The following is a 26,003-nucleotide window of genomic DNA, read 5'->3' as shown; positions in this document are numbered from 1 at the left end:
AGTTAAGAAAGCTTTTAATTCTATTAAGGACGCCGAGCCAAGGATTATCCCACCTGGTACATATTGAGGATATGCTGTCCACCCACTGGTCTGTATTACAGTAAATCTCTCTTTATTTCCTGGATATTACTGATGGAACCCCATTTCTGGTGGCGAACAGGGAGTATCAATCTGATGATGATGTTTCCTTGGTATGCTTTGTACTGGTTTCACTATGTTTCATATGTTATATATGGCGTTCATGACAGGGAATGTTTGTTGTTATCCAGCTTTTGAGTAAATGTTCAAATCTGCTTATCATGCGTAGATGGTATTCATAGATATGTGAATAATGATCCTCTGAATGAATTAACTTAATGGATTATTTTATTCCTAGGCTCCGATTCCCAAACAGAGTGACGCCGTGTGACTTAACTTCTTGCAGCAAGAAAGAGGAAGGACAGCTGACCATGAGGATGTATATGTTGGGACAGACAGTACTGCTATTGTGGTTGCCATGGACTCCTCACAAGCACTCATGGGAGTTGTAGTGTGTATAGTGTTTTTCGCTAGTTTTACTTTAAATCTGCTGTTAATAAAAAGGGAAGAAAGTTATGTATAATCCTCGCCTCTGCGTCCTTAATATAATTGAATGTTTCCTTCACTATAGATAGGAAATTTCTAATTTCCATAAGCATCTCATGTCAGCTGATACTCAGCGTTCAACTTCAGCCTCCCAGAGTGTTCTAAAGAACAACTAGAGTCTTACTTATGAGTTATGACCAAAGTGTTGCACACCTGAAACCGTTTTGGGTGAATGAAAGTAGTAAAACATAAAACATTTCATTTGGAATGAAACAACATAGAAATGATGGTTCGTGCCATAAAAAGAACAAATAGGACACATTTTAAACGATTTCTCAAATATCATACTCTTCTTTTTAATTAAAACATATTGAATGAAACATTTACTTTCAACACCAGCAGCAGACTGCCAGTTACGTCCCTGGTGATCAGCAGCTTTATCATAGTGCTCTAATGAGGAACTAGCTGGCACATGCATCAAGCAAAAATCCAGTCGGTAAAATACCGAATCGCTAAAATCACCCGTTAGCGAGTGTCCAAAACCGAATCCCAATGCATCAACCCAAATTGTGAGCAAATAAAGAATCGCTAAAGGAAACCCGGAGAAATAACAAATCGCAATTAACCAAACCGCAAAAATACCGAATCGCAAAATACCGAAGTCGCAATCACCGAAATCACAAATAGCTCCCGGCAAGTGCCAATGGCTAACAAACGAATCGCTACCCAATGCAACAACAGTCTCAAATACCGAAAATCCCAAAAATCGCTATTTAGCATGAGCAAAATAAGGGGAATCAGAACCTGGAGGTAAAGTAAAAAAAAAAAATTCCAGACAGAAAAGAAAAAAAATTACACATGTGCAACTGATTGTGCTAATCAGCAAACCCTAACATGTGGCCCAGGAGACCATGTTGGCTAGCACAAAATGGCAGCCCTCTACGTGCTTGCAAGGAGGATGCGAATCAATGCCGCAGGACAGCGCAGGAGAAGGGTCCAGGAGAGAGTATTCAGACTGCGCATCACCTTGCTCGGACAGAATGAGGACGAGGTGTACGAGAAGTATCGACTGAATCGTGCCATGATCATGCGCCTCATTGCAGACCTGGAACCACTACTGCTGCACCAGACACATCGGACCAATTCAATCCCTGCGCACGTTCAGGTCCTATGCAGCCTGCACCTACTGGCCTCAGGAAGTTTCCAGGGGGTAATCGCCGTAGCCGGAGGCGTATCGCAAAGCGCACTCTCACGCTTCTTCCAGAAATTCCTAGATGCCATGCTGACAATGATACACACCCACATCAGCTTCCCCACAACCCCACAGCAGTTGGACCGCAACAAACAGGCATTCTACCAGGTGGCCCAATTCCCCCATGTAATCGGATGCATCGACTGTACGCATATCCCCATCTGTCCACCCTCAGCAAATGAGTACATATTCCGTAACCGCAAGTCATATCACTCAATGAACGTGCCGGTTGTGTGCGATGCCAAGCACATCATCACGGACCTAGTCGCACAATTTCCGGGGAGCACACACGACTCCTACATATTCCGACACAGTGGCATCCACAGGCGTCTACTCAACGGAGAATTTGGAGAGGGACTCCTGCTTGGTACGTACACATACCTCTTCCACACATGAGCACCACACATGTCTGAACATCACCATTGCTAAGTCTTTGCTCCTATATTCTAAGTGACAGTGCATACGCCCTGCGTGAATATATACTCACCCCATACATCAATCCAGCAACACCACAGGAGCAACGATACAACGCCACCCACATAAGCACTAGGAATGTCATAGAGAGGACCTTTGGGATACTGAAGAGTCGCTTTAGAATCCTACATAAGACTGGCGGCGCCTTGCTATACAAACCATAGGAGGCGGACATACATCATGCAACATCATTTCTGAAGCAGGTAAGAATGAAACCTGACAATTTCATTGGTGGTGCACCTGTTTAATGCACAGGAGCACTGAGGTATGTGCGACCAAACAAGCTATGAAAATAATGCTCCCCAGGAAAACTGTAACAACAAATGGCCATTTTAGTCACGGCTGTGCAGCGTCAGGAAGGGGAGGACCATGGTTGCCCCACCACGGTCAGGTACGAATGTCATTTAGTCTAGTGGCGCTTGCCACGTACGCCAAGCCTCCTCTCAGGTGTCTCCGACGCCTCACCACGGCCTGTCCCTGTGGAGCACCGTGAACTGCAGCGCCTGGTGCTGGCCTCTGCCCCAGATACAAAGCTCACACTCGAGGCAGCCTCACTGCCGTCTTCCCCTCCCAAAGCGCCAGCACTGAATGTGCCGCTCTGCAGGTGTTCTACTGCAGCGGTGACCTGTCCTAGAGCCTTGGCAACATCCCCGCAAAAGTGTCCAAGGTCCACCTGCAGTGACACCGAGCGGCGTGCCAACACTGCGGTGCTGTTGCTCATCCTTGTGATGGCCTTTGTAGAGGCCGCGGACCTCGCCAAGTTCTGACGGTGCCTCCTCCTCTCGCTCTCATGGCCTTCCCTCATGGCTCGGGTGAGCTCATGGATGTCCTCCCTCAGGTACCCATTGCCCTCTGCCACCACCGCGGTCATGTCCCTCACTGCCGCAGTCATTGCACGCATATCTTTCGCAAGGCGCGCTATGTTGGAGCTGATTGTCGCCATGTGTCTTCCCTGCAGGCGCTGGACACGCAGCATCCTTTCCTCAATGGCAGCATTTGGGGAGATAGCAACGTCGCCTAAGGAGAGTGAACTGCGCAGAGACCTGCGGCGCTGTTGGAGTCTGACACGTGCAGGTGGTGCAGCAGGCAGTGTGATGCTGCGTAGACTTTGTCCCGATGGTGTAGCGGGTGTTTCCATGACCTGCAGGGGCGGCACTTGTGACCTGCATCTCCGCTCTTTAGTAGAAGTTGTAGCAGCAGCAGGTGGTGTTGGTGCTGGTGGTGGTGGTGGTGGTGGTGGTGGTGGTAGTGTTGTAGCAGGTGGAGGTGGTGAGTGCGTATCCTGCGCTGTGTCCTGGTCCGAATCGGCTGGAGTCTCGGAAATGATCAGCCGGCAGCTGTCGTCCGAATCCCCAGGAGATGCATCTGTGTGTGAAACAGTGCATGGTTAGTGGGATAGTTACACCTACGTAGTATTGTACACATACATGTCCCTCTGTGATCCACTGAATAAACTGTCTATATCCAGCTTCTACTGATGTGGTGATTTGTAATTATATTTTATCCTGTGCATGCACACCGGGCTGACTTGACTACAACTCCCATGATGCACTAGTGTTAAGAGTAATGTTGTGAGGGGCCAAGCTGCATGCACACTCTGATCGTGCTGGGGGCATGGGAATGGATTTACGCTATGCTGGGAATGGGCACAGGCATGCATCTTACCTTGGGCACTTGTGGCTGCGCCGGAGGTATCCATCTGGGTTACTCCCACGAAGGCCTCAGGCTCGATCGTCCCTTCCACCAGCTCCTCCAGGGCAGTGTTGGCTTGCACTGTAGAAGGTCCGCCTCCCGTTCTGGATGCCTCCCGGAGCCTCTCCGCAATCCTCTCCTTTGCTCGCTTCCTCAGGTCGTACCACCACTTTTTGAGGTCGTCAATGCTGCGGGGCATCACTCCAACTGCATTTACCCTCTCCCGGATGCGCAGCCATATGCGCCGCTTCTCAGCCTCTGGCACCTTTAGGGACAGCTTCCCAAACAGCCGGTCGTGCTTGCTGCTTACACCCTCAATCAGGTGCTCCATCCAGCGTTTCCGCTTGCGTGCAGCTTCTGCGCTGGATGGTGCTTCCTTATCCATCCTGGTTGTTTTGGAGGCTAGATCAGTTAGTGTGGCTTCAATGTGCTCAGCCAGTCTCCAGTCCCAGCTCCTGTTTGCCCCTCTGGCGAGGCAATGAGGGTGGGGCAGCAGTATTTCCTGGATGGTGATGTCATAAACCCGTTCCCGGAGCGACCCGTTCTGTTACGTACTCGCTAATAGCGATTTTGCTATTACCGAAATCGCTATTACCGAAATCGCTATTAGCTATTTCGGTAATACCGATTTCGCAATTTGCTCTTGGGTGTTTAGTTTACTCGCTATTGGATATTCGGTAAAAATAGCGATTTTTAAGGAATCCCTATTTTTTACCGAATCTGTTGATGCATTCACAAAAGCGATTGCTTAATACCGATTCCTTATTTCTCGCTATTAAGGAATCGCTTTTGCTTTTGTTGATGCATGTGCACCTAGATTACTAACATTCTGAATTTATGCTGAAAGTGTGGCAAATCTGACCGCTACCTTGATAGAATCAAAGTGGAAAACTGAAAGTATTTTCTACTAAACATACTGCAGTAAATGATGAAATTAAGGAACATAATAACAAAAGGTCTTTTAAGATGGGCCCCCAGAGAAAAAGATCACAAATGTAGCACAAATATGATCCAAATGTAGCCCAAGTATACCCAATGACAGAAGTGTGAAAACTGCTTAATTTTGTTGTTTTTTGCAGTTTTATATAGCACAGACTTGACCCAAAGATATTGGCGTGCTTTACAAAAGCATTGGTTACATTACACAAGGACGCATTCATTTTGGTTTTAGGCATGGGGAGATAAAGTGATTTGCCCAGAAACACAGGATGTTGAGCTAAAGTCGAAACTCAAACCTGGATCTCCAGCTGCAAAGTCTAAAGCTCTGGCCGTAAAGCTATATCCTCTATCCTAGGTGCAGCAAGTAATCAAGTGAACAACTGGAAACAAAAACATTGATATAGCAAATAATTTAAAAGCACTTTGTCGCTATTTGAGAACTGAGAAATGTGTGCTCATATTAGTTCTTTAGAGGACTAACCATAATTCCTATGCGAAAAGACCCTCTCATGTGTATAATTTGTAAAGGAAATGCTTTAGGTATTACAGTTTTGATTCCATCAAGATGATGTCAGGTGTGCCACACTTTTCTAATAAACATAGAATATTAGCGATCTAGTTGTTCATTAGAACAATGTGGGACGGCAGAGGTCAGGGGCATGCACTCGGACAATTGAGGACGGAGAGAAGGGAACAGAGGCAGCAAGTTGACCAAGCTGGGTGGGTAGGAGGAGCAGTGGCAGCACAATGGGCCATGGAGGGAAGGGGAAAGGGGGGCAGGGGCAACAAACCAACCATGTAGGGCAGGTAAGAGAGGCTACAGGAATACAACATACCATTGAGGGCAGAAGGGAGAAGCAGTGGCAATACAACCATACATGCCAAAGGACCCAATTCGGGTAGGAGACTCACAATGTTCTTATGCATAAAAATAATTTTATTTTCACTGTCTTCTGCCTAAAATCTCATCTTTTTCAATGAAAGTAAATGGAGAAAATCAATTCCCCAGATTTCTTTCTTTCAAAATCTTCCTCTTACTAAGTTCATGGACTCAGACAATAGAGGGCAGGAGAGAGGCGTGCAAGGGCATCAAACTGACCTTACAGGGTAGCCAACAGGGGCTGCAGCAGCACCATAAAGCACACACGGCATGCGAGAGGGCAGTGCAGCCCAACGGACCATGGGAAGCAATCGGGATGGGATGAGGTGCCCACATAGCAAAAGGAGGGCAGGGGCAAGGTGGAAGGGCAGGTGAACCAACCTGACAATGCAGGGAAAGGCGGGATGGGTATTTCAAACACAACGCACCATGGAGGACAACAGGGAGACTTTAATGGCATGCACACAGACAACATAGGGAAGGTGGCAGAAGACAGGGGCAGCAAGCTGACCTCACAAGGAAGGTGGGAGGAGCAATGACAGCACAAAAGACCATCCATGGAAAGCAGGAGGGCTAGTGGCAGTACAACTGACCATGGTGGGTAGAAGGGAGAGAGAGGTAGGGGCTGGATACAGACATGTGAGGGCAGAGGAATGGAGCATGCACTTCCTAACATATCACACCGGGTGGGCAGGAAGAGCAGTGGCAGCACAACTGAGCATGGAGGGCAGCAGGGAGTGGCAGCAAAATGGACCATGGAAGACAGAAGGGGAGCGGATAGGGTCATGGAACTCAGTCAACCGAAGGAAGTGTAGAGGGGTCAGGGATAGGTGACAGCTATCTGCCCACTCTGGGCAGGCGGGAGGGGCAGTGGCAGCTCAATAGGGCAACTCAGAGTAGAAAGGAGGGGCAGTGGCAGGTTCATGGTACTTGGTGGGCAAAAGGGAGGGAGCAGAGGCATGCACACATACATCAGATGGCACGGGAAGGAGGGTAGGGCCAGCAAGCTGAGCACAGAGGCTAAGCAGGAGGGCAAAGATAAAGGCATAGCCTCAGGCAACAGAGGGAGGAGGAGTGGGCAGGGACATCAAGCTAACTATCAGGCAGTGGCAGCACATGGGACCATGCAGGACAGAGGGAGGGCACAGATGTATGGACTCGGACAGCAGAAGGCAGGGAGGAAGTTGGTACTAACAGCAAGCTAACTGTGCAGGGCAAGTAGAAAGGGCAGTGGCAGAACAATGGCCACATGCAGCTGAACAAGGGTGAAGAGATATGAACTTGGGCAATGGAGGATAAGGAAGAGGGGGCAGGGGCAACAAGCATTAAAGGGGGTCCCACAACGGACAATGCCAGCCCAGACCCTGCATCCAGCCCCCCTGCCGTGCATTACGATGGACATCTTACTTTACATTAAAGAAAAAAACTAAAAATTCACTGAAAAAAAGGTTAAAGTGACAGTATAGTTAGAAATTGTAAGAATATCTAACTTGTTAAAAAAAACCTAGAGAAATTCACTGAGGAAACCAAAGGTGAAAGGAATGTATAGTTAGGTGAAAATTACATGTAAAACATACCATTTGAAACTAACAAAACCACTGAAATTCAACAATTATGGTTATCTCAATAAACTATTACTTCTACCCAAAAGTAACTATAATTTGCACCCTCATCATGCACTGCTTTTACCCTTGCATATTAAATCACTCATGACATAATTCATTGACTACATTTATAACATCCTTAACCACATCTGAAATTACATCATTGTTGATAATATTGTGCATGGCAGGGGCACGACTTATAGATACTTTAGGATTTCTTCCCAGTAGATGTGAAAAATAAGATTCAAACATAATCAAACTTTCCCTCTGGTAAGTTCCCCCCTCCCTGCAAATCTGCGTGGTGGACTTGAAACTACCTGCATCCCCAACAATGCCGAGCACCTATTACTCCAAAGAAAGTGTGGAGCAAACAGATTGTTGTGTCAAGTATCTGATAATTTGTCGTCTTTCTCACCCCCAAATGCTTCCCATGGGCTTTCTCTTCTCTGGAGTCACATTATTAACTAATAACAGTAAAGAATAAACTGGAGTCACAAAGTATCAGGTCTTCCCTTCTGCCACAAACGCGTACCTTTAGGGGAAAACCATCATATATTAAGGATCTTTCACTCTCAGCACCTATTACATACCATTGAAGCTCCATCATATGTGTTGTACTTTTAACTTAAAGTCTTTGAAAAAATGTATATCAGCAATTTAATATTGTAAGTTTCTTGGGCACTTGAAGGATTGCATCCCTTCTCGATGAATAAAATGTGTGCAATGGTGTTTCAGTGTACGGCTACGGGACGGGGTGGCAGTGTTGGGGTCTATAATCATGTTCTACTGTAAAAAACTTGGAGAGGACTTTGGGCTTTAAATTGTTTATTATAAAGTCCTCCAGGAAGAGTACAACACTTGGCCCTTCTGCCGACTCAAGGTCCCCACCGCATATTTATCCATTTTGTTTTGTTGGTTCCTCTTTCCACCCCTCCCGTCAGATATTGTAGTCCCTGGTAGGGCCCTCTAATAAGGTCCTGTGTGCTTTATCAAACCCCCACAATACCCCCCACCTAACAAGCTCATGGGTGGGACTCAATTTGTGTTGCACCCCTGCAGCCTCCCAGTCTTCCCTGTGGCCCCTAGCTCTCATTGTCCAGTTCTGGTGTGGCTGGGAGTGTAGCTTCCATGTCTGGCACTTATTGCATAGTGCGCTGTGTCACTCTTGTCATGGTCCACTCACCAAAATTGTCAAGGACATCTTGTCGGGACGGATAATTACCCTGGCTACCACAGCTGGTCCGACACCCAGAGCCTGTTGTTAGTAGAACATGTTGAGACCCATGAGCACTGGGCTCAACGATGTGTTCCCTCCAGTGGCGGCTCCACCACTATGGCAGAGGAGCGGCGCCCTACTGCTTTTAAGAAGTGCAAAATAGAAACATAAAATGATAATAACTTTGACTTGTCATTTTATGCTTCGTGCTGCTCTAGTACGGGGCTGATCTGATCTCGGAGCAGGGCAGGGGAGGAGTGGTTTGCCCACTCCTAAGTGCACATGAGGCCTCTCAAGCAGCTCAAAACAGTCATGTGCACTTTCCCTGTTCTCCATGCAGGCTGCATTACAGGCTGTGTGGAGAACATACCCTTGCCCCCAGTCCCTGGCTGAGTGTCGAACCAGGACGCTCAGACCAAATGTGATTGGTCAGTGGGGCCTGTCTGTGCTTCCTGCTCCTCGAGTTTAATGAGGAGAGCAGGAGCAGGTCTGGGTGTGGTTAGTGGAGTTTCGCTTTGCAGAACTCCGTGAAGTGACAAACAAAACTCTGCAGAGTTCCGCAAATGGCGGAGTGCAGTGCGAACTGCCGTTCATGCTGATCTCCCTGCCACTCAGGTAGAAATTCTACCCAAGCAGCAGCTCGATCTCGCCTACTTACCGTTCATGAGCACGAGCAGGGAAAAAACTCACTGCACTACGTGGAGCAGAATTTTCTGCACTCCTCAAGCTCAGAGGAGCACGAAGTGCAGAAAACTCCGTGAATGGAGCAGAGTTTACCACCCAGGCCTAATCAGGATCAGAGATGCAGAATCGGCAGCAAGGTAAGTTATTCCAGTTTTTTTTATATTGCACCACCATTCCCCCAACCCCTCCATGCGTGAGCCATGCCGGCCGCCATTGGTTTCCTCCATCCTTGGACAGTTATGGTCTGCCCTCTATGTGCCGCCGCTGCGTGCCCGCCTGGCACACACTGCTCCCTCCAGCTGCAGAGCTACTGCACCTCCACCACCACTTGAGTTCAGAGATTCACATACGGATGTATTCCGCTCTCTGCTCCACCTACTTAATTACGGTCCCACTGTTTCTTCTTCTACAGCTTCCCAACACCTTGCTAAAGCATTGCAACTGCCGGTGTCAATGCGAGCTAGATTTCAGGATGGACGCATCAGTGCTAGACAGCCACAAGTGTGCCACTGCTTGGAGAAAGCTCATGAGCTCCCTATTTTAGTAGTTATGGTGGTTTCCAACTCTCTCCCATTCATGCAGCACTACAAAGGAAGTTGAATCACTGCGTAAATTGTAGGTAAGCCTGCCCTGAATGTCAGCATTCAGTCAATATGCCATACAATGCATTATTCATTTATAGGTCCTCTAAAAGGCTGAACATGCTAACCCAGCCCTATGTTTTATGAAGACTGTTTCTGGGCTCATCCCGCTGAGTAGACTCTAACTTCTTCCTCCTTAAGTTGTATTTTTCCTCTTTCATGTCAGTGCTTTGAGGTATCCAAATGGAACTTAGTATTTCCTCACAAAACCTCTAAATAAATAAAATAAATATATTAATAAGGAAGCCAATATTGAAATACCTGGGCGGTTAGAGCAAGACATCACTCTGTGATCTAGCTCAGCCATCTCTATGACGGCCACTGCATGAACACAACAGATTCTACCAATTTATGCTTCACCTCCCTCTTCAATGAGTAGTACATGACCACAGACAAAGACACTTTGGGGACGATTTACTAAGAAGTTATGAAATACAATGTAAAGCCATACAAAGCAACGCAGCAGGACAACTTGCATAACACAGAGAGGGACAAAATGTGCGATATCTTCTAAAAGATGCTGCATTTCTGCTTACTCCCTGTGCTGGTACGAACCCAGGCACCCTCGCCCCAAGCTGCAAGGGTTCCTGTGTTAAGAGAAGGATTATTTTTGTGTAGAAATGGACACCTTGATGCACAAAAACAATCCTACGAGGTATTTCCCTCTTTATATGTGTGCCACAGAATGCAGTACAAGTGGAACGAGGAAATACCAATGAGAAATAATGCTTTTTCTCCTCATTACATCTCACTTGGAAAGGCTTGTCATTTTGACACAATCCCAGGATCACTATTTTTGATTAAATCTGGGTTTGAATCAGTATCTATGGGTGGAAGCTTGGAAACACCCATGCTCCACCTTTGAAATATTTTCACAAGGCAGTTATTTGGGAGGCTGTGTGTTACTCTGCATTTACTAGGCCACGCAAAGCCATGCAAGGTGGCTTTGTGTGGCTTAGTGAATCCCATTCCAAGACTTGTGTTGCCTTGCGTCACCTGGCATTACACAAGGGGAACGTAAACCCTATTTAAATCTGCCCTTTTTAACCAAGTCCTGCCACACCAATCCTTGCACTGTCCACTGATTGACTCCAGTTATTGCAATCCTGGCATGACCAACTCCTGCAACACCTAATACTTCAATCACACCCGTCTGCTGAATGCAATTATACATCACCCCTTCATCAGGCATAGTGTGTTCTCTACCACTGAAACCATCTTGTTATTTCTACAGCACATTCACTGCCTCAATCTAGCATGGCTGCAGCTCTTCGCTGCATGTTCTGCCTGCAGAACTACACCTGGGCAACTGCAGTTGTCATGAGCTGCATTGGGTTAGACTCTTTATGACCTCTGACCCATCAAACATTCATTATTTACAACCTCTTCTGCAAAAATGTTATGTCTATGAGTAGCTGCTAAGTCATGCCCTGCCCAATGCTATATGTATTATTGCAGCTTATGGTTATTTATTCGCTGTGTCCTCTTTCAATTTCTTTGTCTTCTTCTAGTTACATCATTACATGCAGAATCTTCATTTTAAAGCTTCTTCTGGTGATGAAATCTACTTTGATGATCGAGGGGACCCTCCCACGCGCTTTGACATTTTCAGTTGGATTTTCTACAATTCCAGTAATGCTACAAAGATCAAAGTGGGAAGCTTCCAAATAAACCCTTCAGTGGAAGAGCAGTTCATCATTGATGACCGAGCCATTCGTTGGCACCCCAACTTTAAACAGGTAATGGCTCCTGTCTGATTGGGGAACAAAAAGGTGAGAATCGTATGGATGAGAAATGACAATCATGATCTAATGGAAAAGTAACTGTTGCCTCATTGAAAGTCTGTATCAGCGGTTGAACCACAATAAATCAAAGTTCGGCTGCCTCAACTAAACTCTAAGGGGCTTATGTACTAGCTTTTGATGCAAGGCAATGCAACAAGTCACTTTGCGGCACTACTCTGCATCAAAAGAACAGGCCAGGAATGCTTCATATCTCTGAGATGCGGCACATTCCTGTGCTTTCTCACTGCGCTGGTGCACAATGGACTGACTAGCGCCAGTGCAGACGCCCATTCACCATGGTGCAAGGGTGCTTGCGTTGTAGGAATTATTGTCTTTGTGTAGAATGGAACACCTTCCCGCACAAAAACAATAATTGGAGGCATTTTCCTCCTATGTGTGTTGAAGAATGAAGCAAACAAAGAAAGAGGAAAAAACGAGGAGAAATAAAGTTATTTCTCCTTGCGCATTCCCAGGATTATAAGTCCTTGTGAATCTGGGAAAGCATCAAAATCCTTGGGTGTTGAATGGGAACACCCACCGCGCCGCCCATGGAATGCCTCTTTGGCCCATGGGATGCGCTGCTTTGCCTTACTCATATCTACAAGGACATGAGAAGCCACGTAAAGTGGCTTTGCGTGGCCTCGTAGATATGGGTCAGCATTCTGCGCTGCTGGTGCATCAAAAATTCTTCCTGGCTCATTTAGAGGTGGAATAATGTGGGGTTTCCACCACAGAGCCTAAATTGGCTTAGATAACAGACACCTTTAACCCAACAGCTTGTCTTCCACCTGACCACCAGCTTACAGTAACAGATGCTAGTGCTGTCCTGAGCAAAACAAAGGTCAACACATATCTCTGGGCTACAATGTCAGGCTTGGTGACCCGTGGCAGGGAAATTGTTTAATGATTCCCACACTCAAGGACAATGTTGGAAGAGGTGTTTTCTGGTTGGCTGAGACAAAAATCCAGCCAGACAGAATCCACCACCCCTGTCAAAGGGCATGTGATTACACTCACTGTATAACCTGTGCTCACCTTTGGGTACCTTGGCACTGAGCAGTCATGCTTACCACAGAGGCAATGTGTAAAGCATTGACACTCACTAATAATGAATACCCCATGAGGTACAAAAGAAATGTCAAACAAGATGTATGTAAAAATCGTTAGTATTCAGCACATGTATATAATCAATGCAAAATCAACGTCATGTACTTTTGGACATAAATCCCACTTAGAATTATTACGAGGAATCCTAGGACCACTTGACTTGTGATAACATGCAAACTGGGGTCAATTCCTAATCTAAACCCCCCCAACACAGTCCACAGCTTCCTTAAGCAGCGCAGAATGCTATACACCTGAGACCCACCCCAACAATCCTTATAATTTAATCCCACACAGTTATAGGAGGCACCATGGGTCACAACAAAATCAGAAGCATGTATATTTAGGAGGAAATTAGATAACTTTTTAGCAGCACCTCGGACTGGGGCCATGCATGTATAACCAGTGCTAAATGTAAAGTGCATTTGATATGAAATCAATGCAGAAAACCGCATTGCCGGCCAATGGTGTGAAACACCGGCAGTACAAACACTGTCACTTCCGCAGACACTTAATCCATACCGCTAACGCGGTGCTACTCATACCAGCCAGTCTGTATTGAACATTCTAACACTCATACACACTCAGCATCCTAATGCAGTGCACTGATACTCAGCAGGTCAACTGATAACACTCTGCAGACCCCGCGGCCCAAACTTCCCTCCACTCTACAGTTTATCCTGACTGTCCCAATACCGTGGATGGAAGATCCTGGGATCCCGCTTAGAATGGGTTCCCAGGAACAGGTGAAGAAAGTAACAAGTTTAATTAGGAGTTAGACACAAATAACAGGGGCTTGGCCGCCACTCAGGAAGTCACCCACAGGTCTCAAAACAGAAAGGAGTCATGCAGTCTCTTGACCCGCTACTGAACTGTCTCAGAAGCGTTGCTCAAGCCCAGTTAATCCGTCTCGCTACTACCTAGTGCCATGATGCATTTGGGAGAGGCCAGGTGATAAGAGGTAAGTTGGTCTGCTTAGATGAGGGTCTGGAAGGAAGCAACAATGAATGGGGAATAACTCAGGGAGCCTCTTGGATGCAGAAGGCACCCCCTTCAGGTACATGTTGAACTGTGTCAAACCCAGGCAGTCCGGGGAAAAAGTCTGGTACACGTTGGTATGAGTCACACCAAACACTGCAGGTCAAAAACACAAAGAGTTGCATATTCTGTACCTCCGTTGAAATGAGGCATAATGACCGGTTCACGTTGATATGGGTTGCACCAGACAATTCTGGTCACACAAAACGTAGCTTCCTGGAAATTAGGCATAACGTCCAATGCACATTAATTTGGGTTACGCCAGACCAGCCTGGTCACACACAGAGGTGCAAGTTCAGCAGAGCAACACAAAGTAGAATGAGGCCCAACTACGGGTGCACCCTGACCCCTGAGGGTCGCACCTATGAATTGAACACTGGGTGCAATGAACATGCAGTCGCAGTGACGCACGAGAGAGATGCAGCTATACAAAAGAAATGGGCCACATAGGGTTCTGCAACCGGTGGATCCCCTCACCACCAAGACCCTTATGAATGTTGTGGTCCCTGTAGTACATGAACCACACACCTTAAATGCTGACACGGTTTCTGGGGCTCTGCACTGGGCAATTTGGTCTAAAAACATATTTCTTAGTACAGCGTCTGAGCCTCGCCGACCATGCAGATTCAGCAGAGAAAGTAGGCACTTGCAAGGGAAACGCTTTCGAGATGTCACAGATAGATGGTGAAGGACCCTTGTAGGAGATCTTTGATATTGCTGAGACCTCAGGAAGAACAGGAGGCCACCCGATGGATACCTGGAGAGCACACTTCAGGGTGCCACACTTCAACAGGTCTTTACCGAGGCCAGCCACTTTTCAGACAGTTATCATCCATGTGCACGACCGATTTCTCTGACAGTGTGCACCACATAGACTGGGTTCTCCAGTCCTATGTCCCTACAAGTGTATCTCTGCTTTGCTGAAGCATAGCAGCAGTAGTTATACTGAAGGGAGCCTTTGAATTTGGGGTGGTTTATGGGGTTTCCCTTTGAACCACAGTTGTCTACGCTAAATTTTAGGCCTGTCTTCAATGGGGCAGTGGAATGCAGATTTTAATCTTTAGTGGGGCCATGATCTGGCCCCTAGAGGCTAAGTGTCACAATATACCCTACCAATCTATCCCACTCTGCCCTGAAATGGCAGAGGTCTGTTATTCCAGGGCATGCCCCTGGTTTATAGCTGCCTTAGGGGAATGTGGAGATGTGCTCCCCTGGCCTCCGGTAATTGATTGAAGCCTGGCTCCGAGGCACACAAAGAGTTTTAGAACATAGAAATGCCCATATTTTATAAGTGGCACTTCTAAGCAAGCTATGGCTAAACCAGCTTTACCATTGGAAAGGGTTTGGCATGGTGAATCCATTGATAGGAAACAGACATGCGATAGCAGGTTGGACACATAGACCCTGGTACCATCAGTGCCAGTGCGCTCACAGAAGCCAGTAATGGCAGAATGGATATGGGTTTAGCCATTCTGGGTGCAAGTGCTCACCCACAGACCTGCAATGGTAGACTGGACATGTAGTCAAGGGCACCATGGGTGCAAGTGCACATGAACAAGCCTGCAAGAGCAGTTTGGACACATAGTCATGAGCAGCATAGGTGCAAGCGCCAACACATAAGTCTGCAAGACAGACTGGGTATGTAGTCCCTAGCACCATCAGTGCAAGCACGCACACACAAGCCTGCCAGGCAGATGTGACATGTAGTTCCCAGTGCCATTAGTGCGGATCCGACACCCAAACCCAAAAGGGCATTCGGGACACATAGCCCCCAGCACCATAGGTGTCGGTTCACATGCACAAGTATGCAATGGCAGGCCAGACATCGGTTTACCCACTACATGGCAAGTGTGCTCACACAGGCCTGCAATGGCAGGCCGGGTATGTAGTCACTAGCACTTTGGGTGCAAGTGCCCACACTCAGGTTGGCTACTGCAAGCCTGACCCGGGTCTTGGAACATCTTCGTCATAGGTATGCACACATCGGCCTGCGATGGCAGGCTAGATACCTATGTAAGTGTGCACCCATAAACCTGCAGTGGCAGACTGGACACATATTCAAACCAGCACAATAGCCCATGCACATGCCCAGGCCCACAATGACAAGCTTACACAGACCGGCCCAAGTCTCAGAACATCGTGTCGGTGCCACTTCCTTACACGTGTAGGGCGGTGCTCGCACTTTCATATTGTCTGTAGGGTGAGAACGTGCCCAGGGCCTCAGGCCACAAAAGAGCATTAGCAACACCTCAGGAGTACCCCGTGGGGATTCAAACCCCAAGACAGGGGAAAACCTGCGCGGGTATTCCTCACTACCTGTACGGAGGACAGCCATCTGTCTCCGCCCTGCCTTCAGCTAGCCACCCTCGTGCTCCTCAGGGCTTCCCTGGGGGATGTTTTCATTGTATTAGACGGCCCACTCAGAATTGGTTGAGGTGTGAGTGATGTCAACCTAAGCAGGGGCGCAATGGCGCCCCACATGCCTGCGATGGCAGGCCCAATGCATGGTTGACAGGCTACCCAGTAAGTGTCACACTCAGTGCTAAGTCCCACTACTAGCTAGTGCCGTACCTGCCATGGGGATGTGAGGTACATCTTTATGGGGTATGCGTAGGTGCGGCACCAAAACCATCCACGTACACACCACTTCCTGGTACGTGCAGGAAGGATGCACAATCCTTCCCTCTGCAGTACAGCGGGAAGGTGCCCAGAGTCCTAAGGTCAGGCAGAAAGACACAGCAAAAGCTAGCAGGAAAAAGCAAAACGCTCTGGGCAAATTTCCCCTAAGAAGGGCCATGTTCAACAGAAATAAATCTTTAAATTCCAGGACCATTGACTTTTTGTTTCTCAAGAAAAAAACACCACTATCATCATCAACATAATAACTTTATTTCAATCTACAGGATCATAAAAGTACAACATACATAAAAAATCATAAAATCACAATCATAATGACTGTCATTAGAGATCTGAAACATTTATACATTGATAAAAAGCTCATTATCATAGAAGCTAAAATCCAAATATACAGAACACTATGAGATTATAAACATGTTGCTTGATACATCTTTAAAGAGAAATTTTGGACGACAAACAGTGCAAGAGCTCATTAAATAGATTATAATAAAAAGGAATAATCAAAATAATTGGTTGAGGGTATTAGTGCTTGTGAGAAGTTGGCCTGGTATATGCTGTCCACTCGTTCTAGTGGGCACCTTGCACCAGTCCAAACAACCCCTTATTGATGATAGGTTAAAGACAACCTTTATTGAAAGCTATCCTAGTGGTAGCTATGGAGAGCAGCCTTCAGGCTAAGTCTTGAAGGAATGTAAAGCAGCTTGTTTTACCAGTCTATAATCACTTGAATGGCTAAATGAAAGGAAACCACACCAGGTATATATATAAAATATAAGTATGTATTACTAGACACACCCTACTAGTCTCTTTATGAAGCTAGAGGTGAAAACACATAAGTTACACTTCAAATATTACAGTAAAGTAGCACAAATACACATTAGGCCCTAGGGGCGAGCCAAACCATATACTAAAATAGTGGTATAAGAACCACGACTTAACTAGAGACAGGGCCTAGAGCCTGTAGAATCACTGGGACCCCAAGGAACCACCCAAGGTAGTGACACAGGGGACACACGGGGGCTGTGTAAAGTGTGAGAACACAGCTGCAAGCTCCCGTTACCTTCTATGGGGAAAGTCGCAGTTAGATTTTTAAAGATAGAGGGCACTTAGAGATGGACTAGGAACAAATCCTCTTGGAATTAGACAGTTCTAGGGCCAACACCCACGGGCGCACCAGAGTACTCGAGTTACCTCACCCAGGGAAGCCAGGTGCATAGGTGTCAAATGGTGTCGGTTCGTATCGTCGTTTTCAATGGAAGCTAGAGAAGAAGTGCTGCTGCCGGGAAGATGCGAAGTATCGGACGTGATCCTAGCCTGGATCGAAGATGTGAAGAACCTGATAGCAGAGGGGACAGAGTCTGGGTCACTTGCCAGTGACCAGGGGCACGATAGACGAATGCCCACCGATGTCGGGTGTTTCAGGTGAAGAAGGTGAAGCTTGACTCTTCAGCCAGGGGGACCAGGAGGTGTCTAGGATGACCAGGAGCTAGATTCAAGCTGTCCTATGAAGGATGTCGAGTGCTGCAGTGTTGGTGCCCGGATTGGACACAACAGCAACAGCAACCAACGCAGAAAGGAGAAAGATGCTTCCGTGCAGACCAGCAAGGTCCGAGGGACTCCACCAGCGAGGAGGAGTGAGGGCATGTCTGGAGCAACCAGGGAAGCCCAAAGAAAGTCAGGGTTACCTACACAGGGACCCACCAGTCGACAGACCAGGGATCGCGTAGGGGCCTCAAGCAGTCGCACTAAGAACTGGCTCATGGAACACTCATGAAGTGTAGGACCCCAAGGAACCACCCAAGGTAGTGACACAGGGGACACACGGGGGCTGTGTAAAGTGTGAGAACACAGCTGCAAGCTCCCGTTACTTTCTATGGGGAAAGTCGCAGTTAGATTTTTAAAGATAGAGGGCACTTAGAGATGGACTAGGAACAAATCCTCTTGGAATTAGACAGTTCTAGGGCCAACACCCACGGGAGCACCAGAGTACTCGAGTTACCTCACCCAGGGAAGCCAGGTGCATAGGTGTCAAATGGTGTCGGTTCGTATCGTTGTTTTCAATGGAAGCTAGAGAAGAAGTGCTGCTGCCGGGAAGATGCGAAGTGTCGGACGTGATCCTAGCCTGGATCGAAGATGTGAAGAACCTGATAGCAGAGGGGACAGAGTCTGGGTCACTTGCCAGTGACCAGGGGCACGATAGACGAATGCCCACCGATGTCGGGTGTTTCAGGTGAAGAAGGTGAAGCTTGACTCTTCAGCCAGGAGGACCAGGAGGTGTCTAGGATGACCAGGAGCTAGATTCAAGCTGTCCTATGAAGGATGTCGAGTGCTGCAGTGTTGGTGCCCGGATTGGACACAACAGCAACAGCAACCAACGCAGAAAGGAGAAAGATGCTTCCGTGCAGACCAGCAAGGTCCGAGGGACTCCACCAGCGAGGAGGAGTGAGGGCATGTCTGGAGCAACCAGGGAAGCCCAAAGAAAGTCAGGGTTACCTACACAGGGACCCACCAGTCGACAGACCAGGGATCGCGTAGGGGCCTCAAGCAGTCGCACTAAGAACTGGCTCATGGAACACTCATGAAGTGTAGGACCCCAAGGAACCACCCAAGGTAGTGACACAGGGGACACACGGGGGCTGTGTAAAGTGTGAGAACACAGCTGCAAGCTCCCGTTACTTTCTATGGGGAAAGTCGCAGTTAGATTTTTAAAGATAGAGGGCACTTAGAGATGGACTAGGAACAAATCCTCTTGGAATTAGACAGTTCTAGGGCCAACACCCACGGGAGCACCAGAGTACTCGAGTTACCTCACCCAGGGAAGCCAGGTGCATAGGTGTCAAATGGTGTCGGTTCGTATCGTCGTTTTCAATGGAAGCTAGAGAAGAAGTGCTGCTGCCGGGAAGATGCGAAGTGTCGGACGTGATCCTAGCCTGGATCGAAGATGTGAAGAACCTGATAGCAGAGGGGACAGAGTCTGGGTCACTTGCCATTGACCAGGGGCACGATAGACGAATGCCCACCGATGTCGGGTGTTTCAGGTGAAGAAGGTGAAGCTTGACTCTTCAGCCAAGAGGACCAGGAGGTGTCTAGGATGACCAGGAGCTAGATTCAAGCTGTCCTATGAAGGATGTCGAGTGCTGCAGTGTTGGTGCCCGGATTGGACACAACAGCAACAGCAACCAACGCAGAAAGGAGAAAGATGCTTCGGTGCAGACCAGCAAGGTCCGAGGGACTCCACCAGCGAGGAGGAGGGAGGGCACGTCTGGAGCAACCAGGGAAGCCCAAAGAAAGTCAGGGTTACCTTCACAGGGACCCACCAGTCGACAGACCAGGGATCGCGTAGGGACCTCAAGCAGTCGCACTAAGAACTGGCTCACGGAACACTCATGAAGTGTAGGCCAGCAATCTTTAGTACAGATGGTGCTCGGGGCTTGGGCTGCTAGTAACCCAAAGCACAACTTCAAGAGATGACGAGAAGTCAATGCAATTGCAAATGTGCACGGTGTCCAGGAATTCCTGATCCACGTCACTCACGAGGGCTGCGGGTCTCAGCTTTGCTGTGGACTCGTGTCGGCCTCGGAGAAGTCTGGAAATCCTCTTCCTGGACTGCAGATACTTCAGAGTCCGTCGGGAGCTTCGGGATGCAGACCAGTAAATGTTTCATTGGTGCCTGCCAAGCAGGGGAGTCACTCCTTGACCCCAAGGGAGACTTCTTCAGTCCTCGAGTATTGAGTAGAGCGTCAAAGTTCCAGGATTCAGTTGCAGAGTTTCGTCCAGTGATATTTAAAGTTCTGTTGCCAGGGGTTCCTACTTCATACCTAAGGAAGGGGTTGGACTAACTCAGGGGACCCACCTATATGAGGGTTTGGAAAGAGGGGTGGCTGCACTCATTTCCTTTGTCCAGTTTTGCACCAGAGCAGGGGCTGGAAGCCCCTGAACCAGTTTGAGCTGGACTATGCAGAGGGACACCAAATGTGCCCCCAGTGCAGGACTTCAAAGCACTCTCAGAGTGCACCCACCCAGCCCCAATACACATCATCCTGTCTGGGAGGTGGTGACACCTCCCTGTGACAGGAAACCTATTGTCCAGGCCTCCCCTGCCGGAGTTTCGGTCAGCAGCAGGATGCCAGACTCGTGTCTGTGGCTGCAGCATCCAATTTGTGATGCCAGGGCTCTTTTAAGTTGGTACCGGGTATAACGGTGCTGTCATGTCTCTCCCTCTAGAAGGGTGGGACACCAAACACAACATGTTTCCGTGCAGCCATCCCAAAGTTAGCACTTACCGTTTAGTTATAATGCACTTAAGAGTATATGATCAGGCTGCACCACTGACAACCCCAGAGGATACATTCCGAATGCTGCAGAGGGGCTCAGTTCATGCATGGGCACCCTCTCATATATAACCAAGCACCCTGCCTTCAGGATTGATAAGGCCTGCCATAGGAGTGATTGATAGGTTTCTATGGGCAGTGATAGGGTGAGATATAGTGAACCTATATCTCAGTAAGGGGTGCATGCACCCCCTCACTCAGGCTGCAGTAGAAGTCCTGTGGTGTCATTTTGGCAGGCTTCCCATGGGTGGAATATGCCCTGGGTACATAGTATAACATATACTAGGGACTTATAAGGGCACCCCAGAATCCAATCTGAGGTGTATCTAAGGTACAAGGAATCAATTCGTAAGAGAAAGCAGATAGGCTGGGGCCCTGAATAGCAGGTTCCCAGCCAAACTAAGTCAAAAACCATCAAAACAACAGGAAAAAAGTGGGGGCAACCGTGTAGTCAGATTCCACCTTCCTACAGTGCTGAGCATAGTTCTACATAGGGTTACACAACATCGAGTTAAAATTTAGGATCACAAGTACCAAAATTGACAATCCTGATACTGCCATAATGGCATTCTAGAACATGGGCTGGCTTGTGTCAATGGGTTATTTTACCCCAAGTTGCGAGATGTGCAAATTTGTGATAAGGTGCTATATCAGATAGGACATACAATCTCACAATGCATTAATCACAAAATGGTTAAAAGACAAAAGAACATTAAAACCATCAGTGGGTTTACTACCATCAACTTGATGCTCTCTTTTTTGTGGGGCTGGCACTTTGCCATTTCCTAAACTGCTACTGCTTGTACTACGCTAGATCCAAGCTGACATTAGAAATCTGGAAATTGAAGCAACCATCAGACTACTTGGGCCAGTGCAGAGACTTCTATATGCCTCCATATATCACCAGATCTACTAATATACGGTGCTCTTCAGCTCCCTCAGAGTGCTGCCTAGTACCAACACGGGCATCCCTATACCATGCTGCAAGAAAGCCTGCGCTAGGGGCAAAGTTGTTTTTGTGCAGAAAGGTATACCTTCCTGCACAAAACAATCTTGTAATGCAATTTCAACTTCCGATTTGGGATGGAGAATGCATCACGCATAGGAAGAGAAAGTAAAGAGGAGAGATTAGCGTATTTCCACTTATTACACCTCACTGAGGAAGGTGTAGCATTTTTAACTTGAGTAAATCTGGGAATGTGCCAAAATCCATAGGCAGATGTTCGGGAGCACCTTTACTTCACCTATGGAATGCCTCCCAGGTGCAGTGTAATGCAACGCAGCATGAGGGGCGTTATTGTTTTACATTTAGTTTACCAAACCACGCAAGGTGATCGGCCATCGAGTGGCTTAGTAAATACCAACTAACATTTTGTGTTGCAGCTCCATCAAAAAAGTGGTGCAACCACAACACAATGTTTTAGTAAATCTGGGCCATAGTGCAGTTACTTCCACAACTGCAGCTACATGAGGTTTATGACAGCATCTGCAGAGAGGAGTCCAACATCTTGAACAGCAGACTACAATAACATCCAGGGTGAAGAGCAGGCATGCATTTACAGACTGTCAGAAGCCACATTGATCCGCAGGAGTGTCCATTTGAGTAAGAAGCATTTAATGCTGGATATGCAGCAGACCATGAATAAGACATCAAGTGCTGCATATACCTATTAGCAATGATATTAATTGGAATGCAAATGTATTTGCTCATCACTCTAATCTTTGCCTTTGCTTGAAGTTAGCACTGTCTGATGATAAAGGAGGGCTCTCATCATCTTTTTTTCTTGTAAATGTACATATCCCCCCTGGGAAGTATCATGATATCTTAGTTGATTCCATGCTTTCATTTGTTCACAGCATTAGTGTTCTGGAGCAGTGCCCTTTGGTTAATTATTGTGGGAGACTTCAACTGTAAAGTTTCAAATTCTGCCTCCATGACCTTTAGTTTCACCAAATTGAAGACGGGTGGTGCATTCTGACGGTGTTTTACCTGAAAAGGTTAGATCAGACAGGCAGAGTTAAAATTGTACACATCACTCTTCACCCTGTCGGATTTCCATTGTGCCCATCCCTGAATAATGCCCACCAGCACACATACCAAGGGAAAACGAGACATGCAATCCATAGTCATATTGTTGAGGTCTGTATTGCCACTTGGCAATTCTTGGAGTGGCACGTCCATCCCTTAGGTGGTAAACAGCTAAACTAGAGACTTGTGATTGACCCGTACTGTGAAACCGGTACCCCACAAATAAAAATATGCAATGCCCCACCAACATACTAAAGCCTCTCTTTCGATCACCGAGTATTATGGCTCTGTGCCTCTTAAGCTCCTGGAGGCAAAGGCCACCACTTCATCCTTGCCATTTCTGCATTGCAAAAGTGAAGCACCTAAACGCAACTTACTGGCATCGGTCATAATGATACTTTCATCTTGAGTATCAAATAGTTTTAACACTATTGTACTCTTCACACTACACAAATTGATGTTCTTTTTGAGTAAATTGTGCATGTTAAATGTTTTTTCAGCACACTTGGGAATGAACCTGGTATAGAATTTAATTGGACCTGAAAAGGACCTCAATTGAGCCTTGTTCTGAGGAGGTTTAAATTGACCAATGGCATCCACCAATTTGTCCTTGGATTCTACCCCCTTTGCAGACAGCTTGTAATGTAAGTAATCAATGCTGAGAGAGTTGAATTTGCACTTGTCCAAACTCAGTGTCACCCCCTTTTCTCTTAAGATAGATAACACTTGCCGCACTCTGACGTCATGTTGTTCCTGATCCTTGCCAAATACTAGGACATCGTCTTGAAATGCGATGACCCCTTCCAAACCCTTGAATAATTTCTCCACCACTCTCTGAAAGACAGCAGAGACATAAGCTCAACATCCTGTGATTCTGGGCAAATCACTTTATCTCCCCTTGCCCAACAAAAATCAATGTGTTCTTCTGTAATGAAACTGGTGCTCATGTAAAGCGCTCTGATACTCGATGTCTCTGGTCTAGTTTGCGCTATATACAACTCTAAAAAATAGAGAAAAAAATAAGCCAATCCAAATGGCATACACTTGAAACAGAATAAACCTTCCGGGGTTATGAAAGAAGTGAGATGTCTAGAGCTGGAATGCAAATCAATTTGGTGATCTGCTGAAATCATATTGAGTAAACTAAAAATGCTGCCCCCTTTCAAGGTAGATATAACTACAGTGATGCAGGGGATGGGGTGGCGATCAATCCAGATTTAATCATTAAGATTGCTTAAGTCCACACACTTGCGAACAGCACTGTTAGCCTTGTGTGTCAAAACAATAGGGGAAACCCAGTCTGAGTATTCTATAGGTTTGATGACACCTTCATCACACAACTTATGTAACATCCTCTTTAATTCAACACGCAAGGCTAAAGGTACTCTCCTAACTTTATGAACAATGGTGCACGTGCTGCAGCGCGGAATGCAAAATCCCTCCCTCCGTCACAGATCATAGATCACACAGACAAACTCAATCACTACATTCGCTGGTGGGGCCCATAACACCAACATTCATTCTCTATTAATCTGTTTTCTAGGGAGGTTGATTTATTTCATTTGCTGTAATGAAAGGAAATACCCTTCTCTATTCAACAAGGCCTAAACTTCACCTTTTGGTACTTCCCCTCATAGATAGGCCATGGATCAACTAGCTGCAGGTTGAAGTGATTATCTAAGAAACAACAATCTATTCACATTAATACATTTTCTCATAATAAACAACCCGACACAGTTCTTGTAATAATAATACTATTTTTATCTAAGTAATTGCAAAAGATCATTTGTTAAACCAAACAGCTGGCCATCATATTTACCTATTCTGGCTAAAAGTCGTTTTTCTAAGTCAGAATCTTGGTCATCAGCTCAATCTGTCAGAGTCTCTGGATAACAGCTGTCCTGCAGTGTCACCGTCCTCTCCGTCAGCATAACGTCAGGAAATCGATGGGGAAGGAAGGAGATAGCGATGCAACCTCTCTATTCTATGGCCTTTTATAGGAAAATGACATTCCAAATGTTACAGATGATATTTTAGAAAGTCTCTGATTGGTCGATGAAATCCGTACCACCACTTTCCCATAGGGAAAATGTTTCTTTACATATAGTTCTGATCCGTGAATAAAATTGTATCCTCTTTTGTTTCTTTTCGGACATCTAGCTGTCATCCCAGTGCGCCATTGGAGGGCACAGTCGGGTTAGGGTCGTACAAAGGCCACTGTTGCTAGCGGCAACGCCTGCGTACTTCACCCAAGCCTTGTTCTGCGTTGGCAGACGGGATCAGCGCCAAATATCAGCCATCTTTAGGCAGGCTATAATTGACAACTTAAGCAAAGAAACACAAAACGTAATTAATACATAGAAATGACTATTAAAATGTTATCCCCTCACTAATACCCATATGTGTATGTATTTATCTAGCAGAAGCAACACTCATTGCGGGTTACACTCACATTAAGAGAGCACAAACTACAAATACATCACAGAAGCAACATATAACATGTAATACTCTATTTATCTATTATTAATATGCGTACACTGTTTAGTTCACGTATTAATTAGGCCATGCAAATGCAATTCCCTCGTGTATTCCAATTTCCCACTCAAACCAAATAATACAGTTACTATTAGTTAATTAGTCTTATTAATCTAAACATGCAAAACGGAGAGGGTATACACTTTTTAATAAAAAACCCTGCTCCAGCACACGCACTCTCCTTAACTATTATCTTTTGTGTGAAACCCTTCAATTTGCCTAACTCCTGTTGAAAAACTTCCGGAAAGTCATCCTTCCATGAATTCTTCTCCCCCACAGGAAGAATTGGGAAATATTCATTCCTCAAAACCACTTGAGCAGGATTATTGGGATCTAACAATATTCCTAGATTTTTCTGATCATGCCAGCCTAATGAACAAGCATCATCCTTGGCACTATATACCACACCATCCGAACTGCTGTTTTGGAATTTAAAGTCTGCACTGAGCTCCCCTACTACACCTATGGACTTCCCACATAATACCCAACTGGGCAAATGTTTGAGTCTTTTAAAGGACAACTTCTGAATTTGTTATGCCATACATTTTTACTCAACATAGTAAATGGTGATCCTGAGTATGCTGTGACCTTCACATCAA

At 46.5% G+C, this 26,003-nt stretch overlaps 1 protein-coding gene across 1 annotated transcript in view; it reads left to right on the top strand.

Annotated features, from left to right (window-relative positions):
- The window catches only part of LOC146788833 (vomeronasal type-2 receptor 26-like), a 136,571-nt gene that overhangs the window by 58,098 nt on the left and 52,470 nt on the right, over positions 1-26,003 (top strand). Inside the window, exon 3 of the mRNA XM_085629941.1 lies at positions 11,458-11,685. Coding sequence (XP_085486067.1) covers positions 11,458-11,685 — 228 coding nt within the window. The remainder of the gene's footprint in view (positions 1-11,457; positions 11,686-26,003) is intronic.

The sequence above is a fragment of the Triturus cristatus genome, chromosome 10, assembly GCF_964204655.1.
Source record: "Triturus cristatus chromosome 10, aTriCri1.1, whole genome shotgun sequence".
NCBI lineage: Eukaryota > Metazoa > Chordata > Amphibia > Caudata > Salamandridae > Triturus > Triturus cristatus.
Note: the sequence above shows the minus strand (reverse complement) of the source record. Positions and strands in the feature narration are given on the sequence as shown.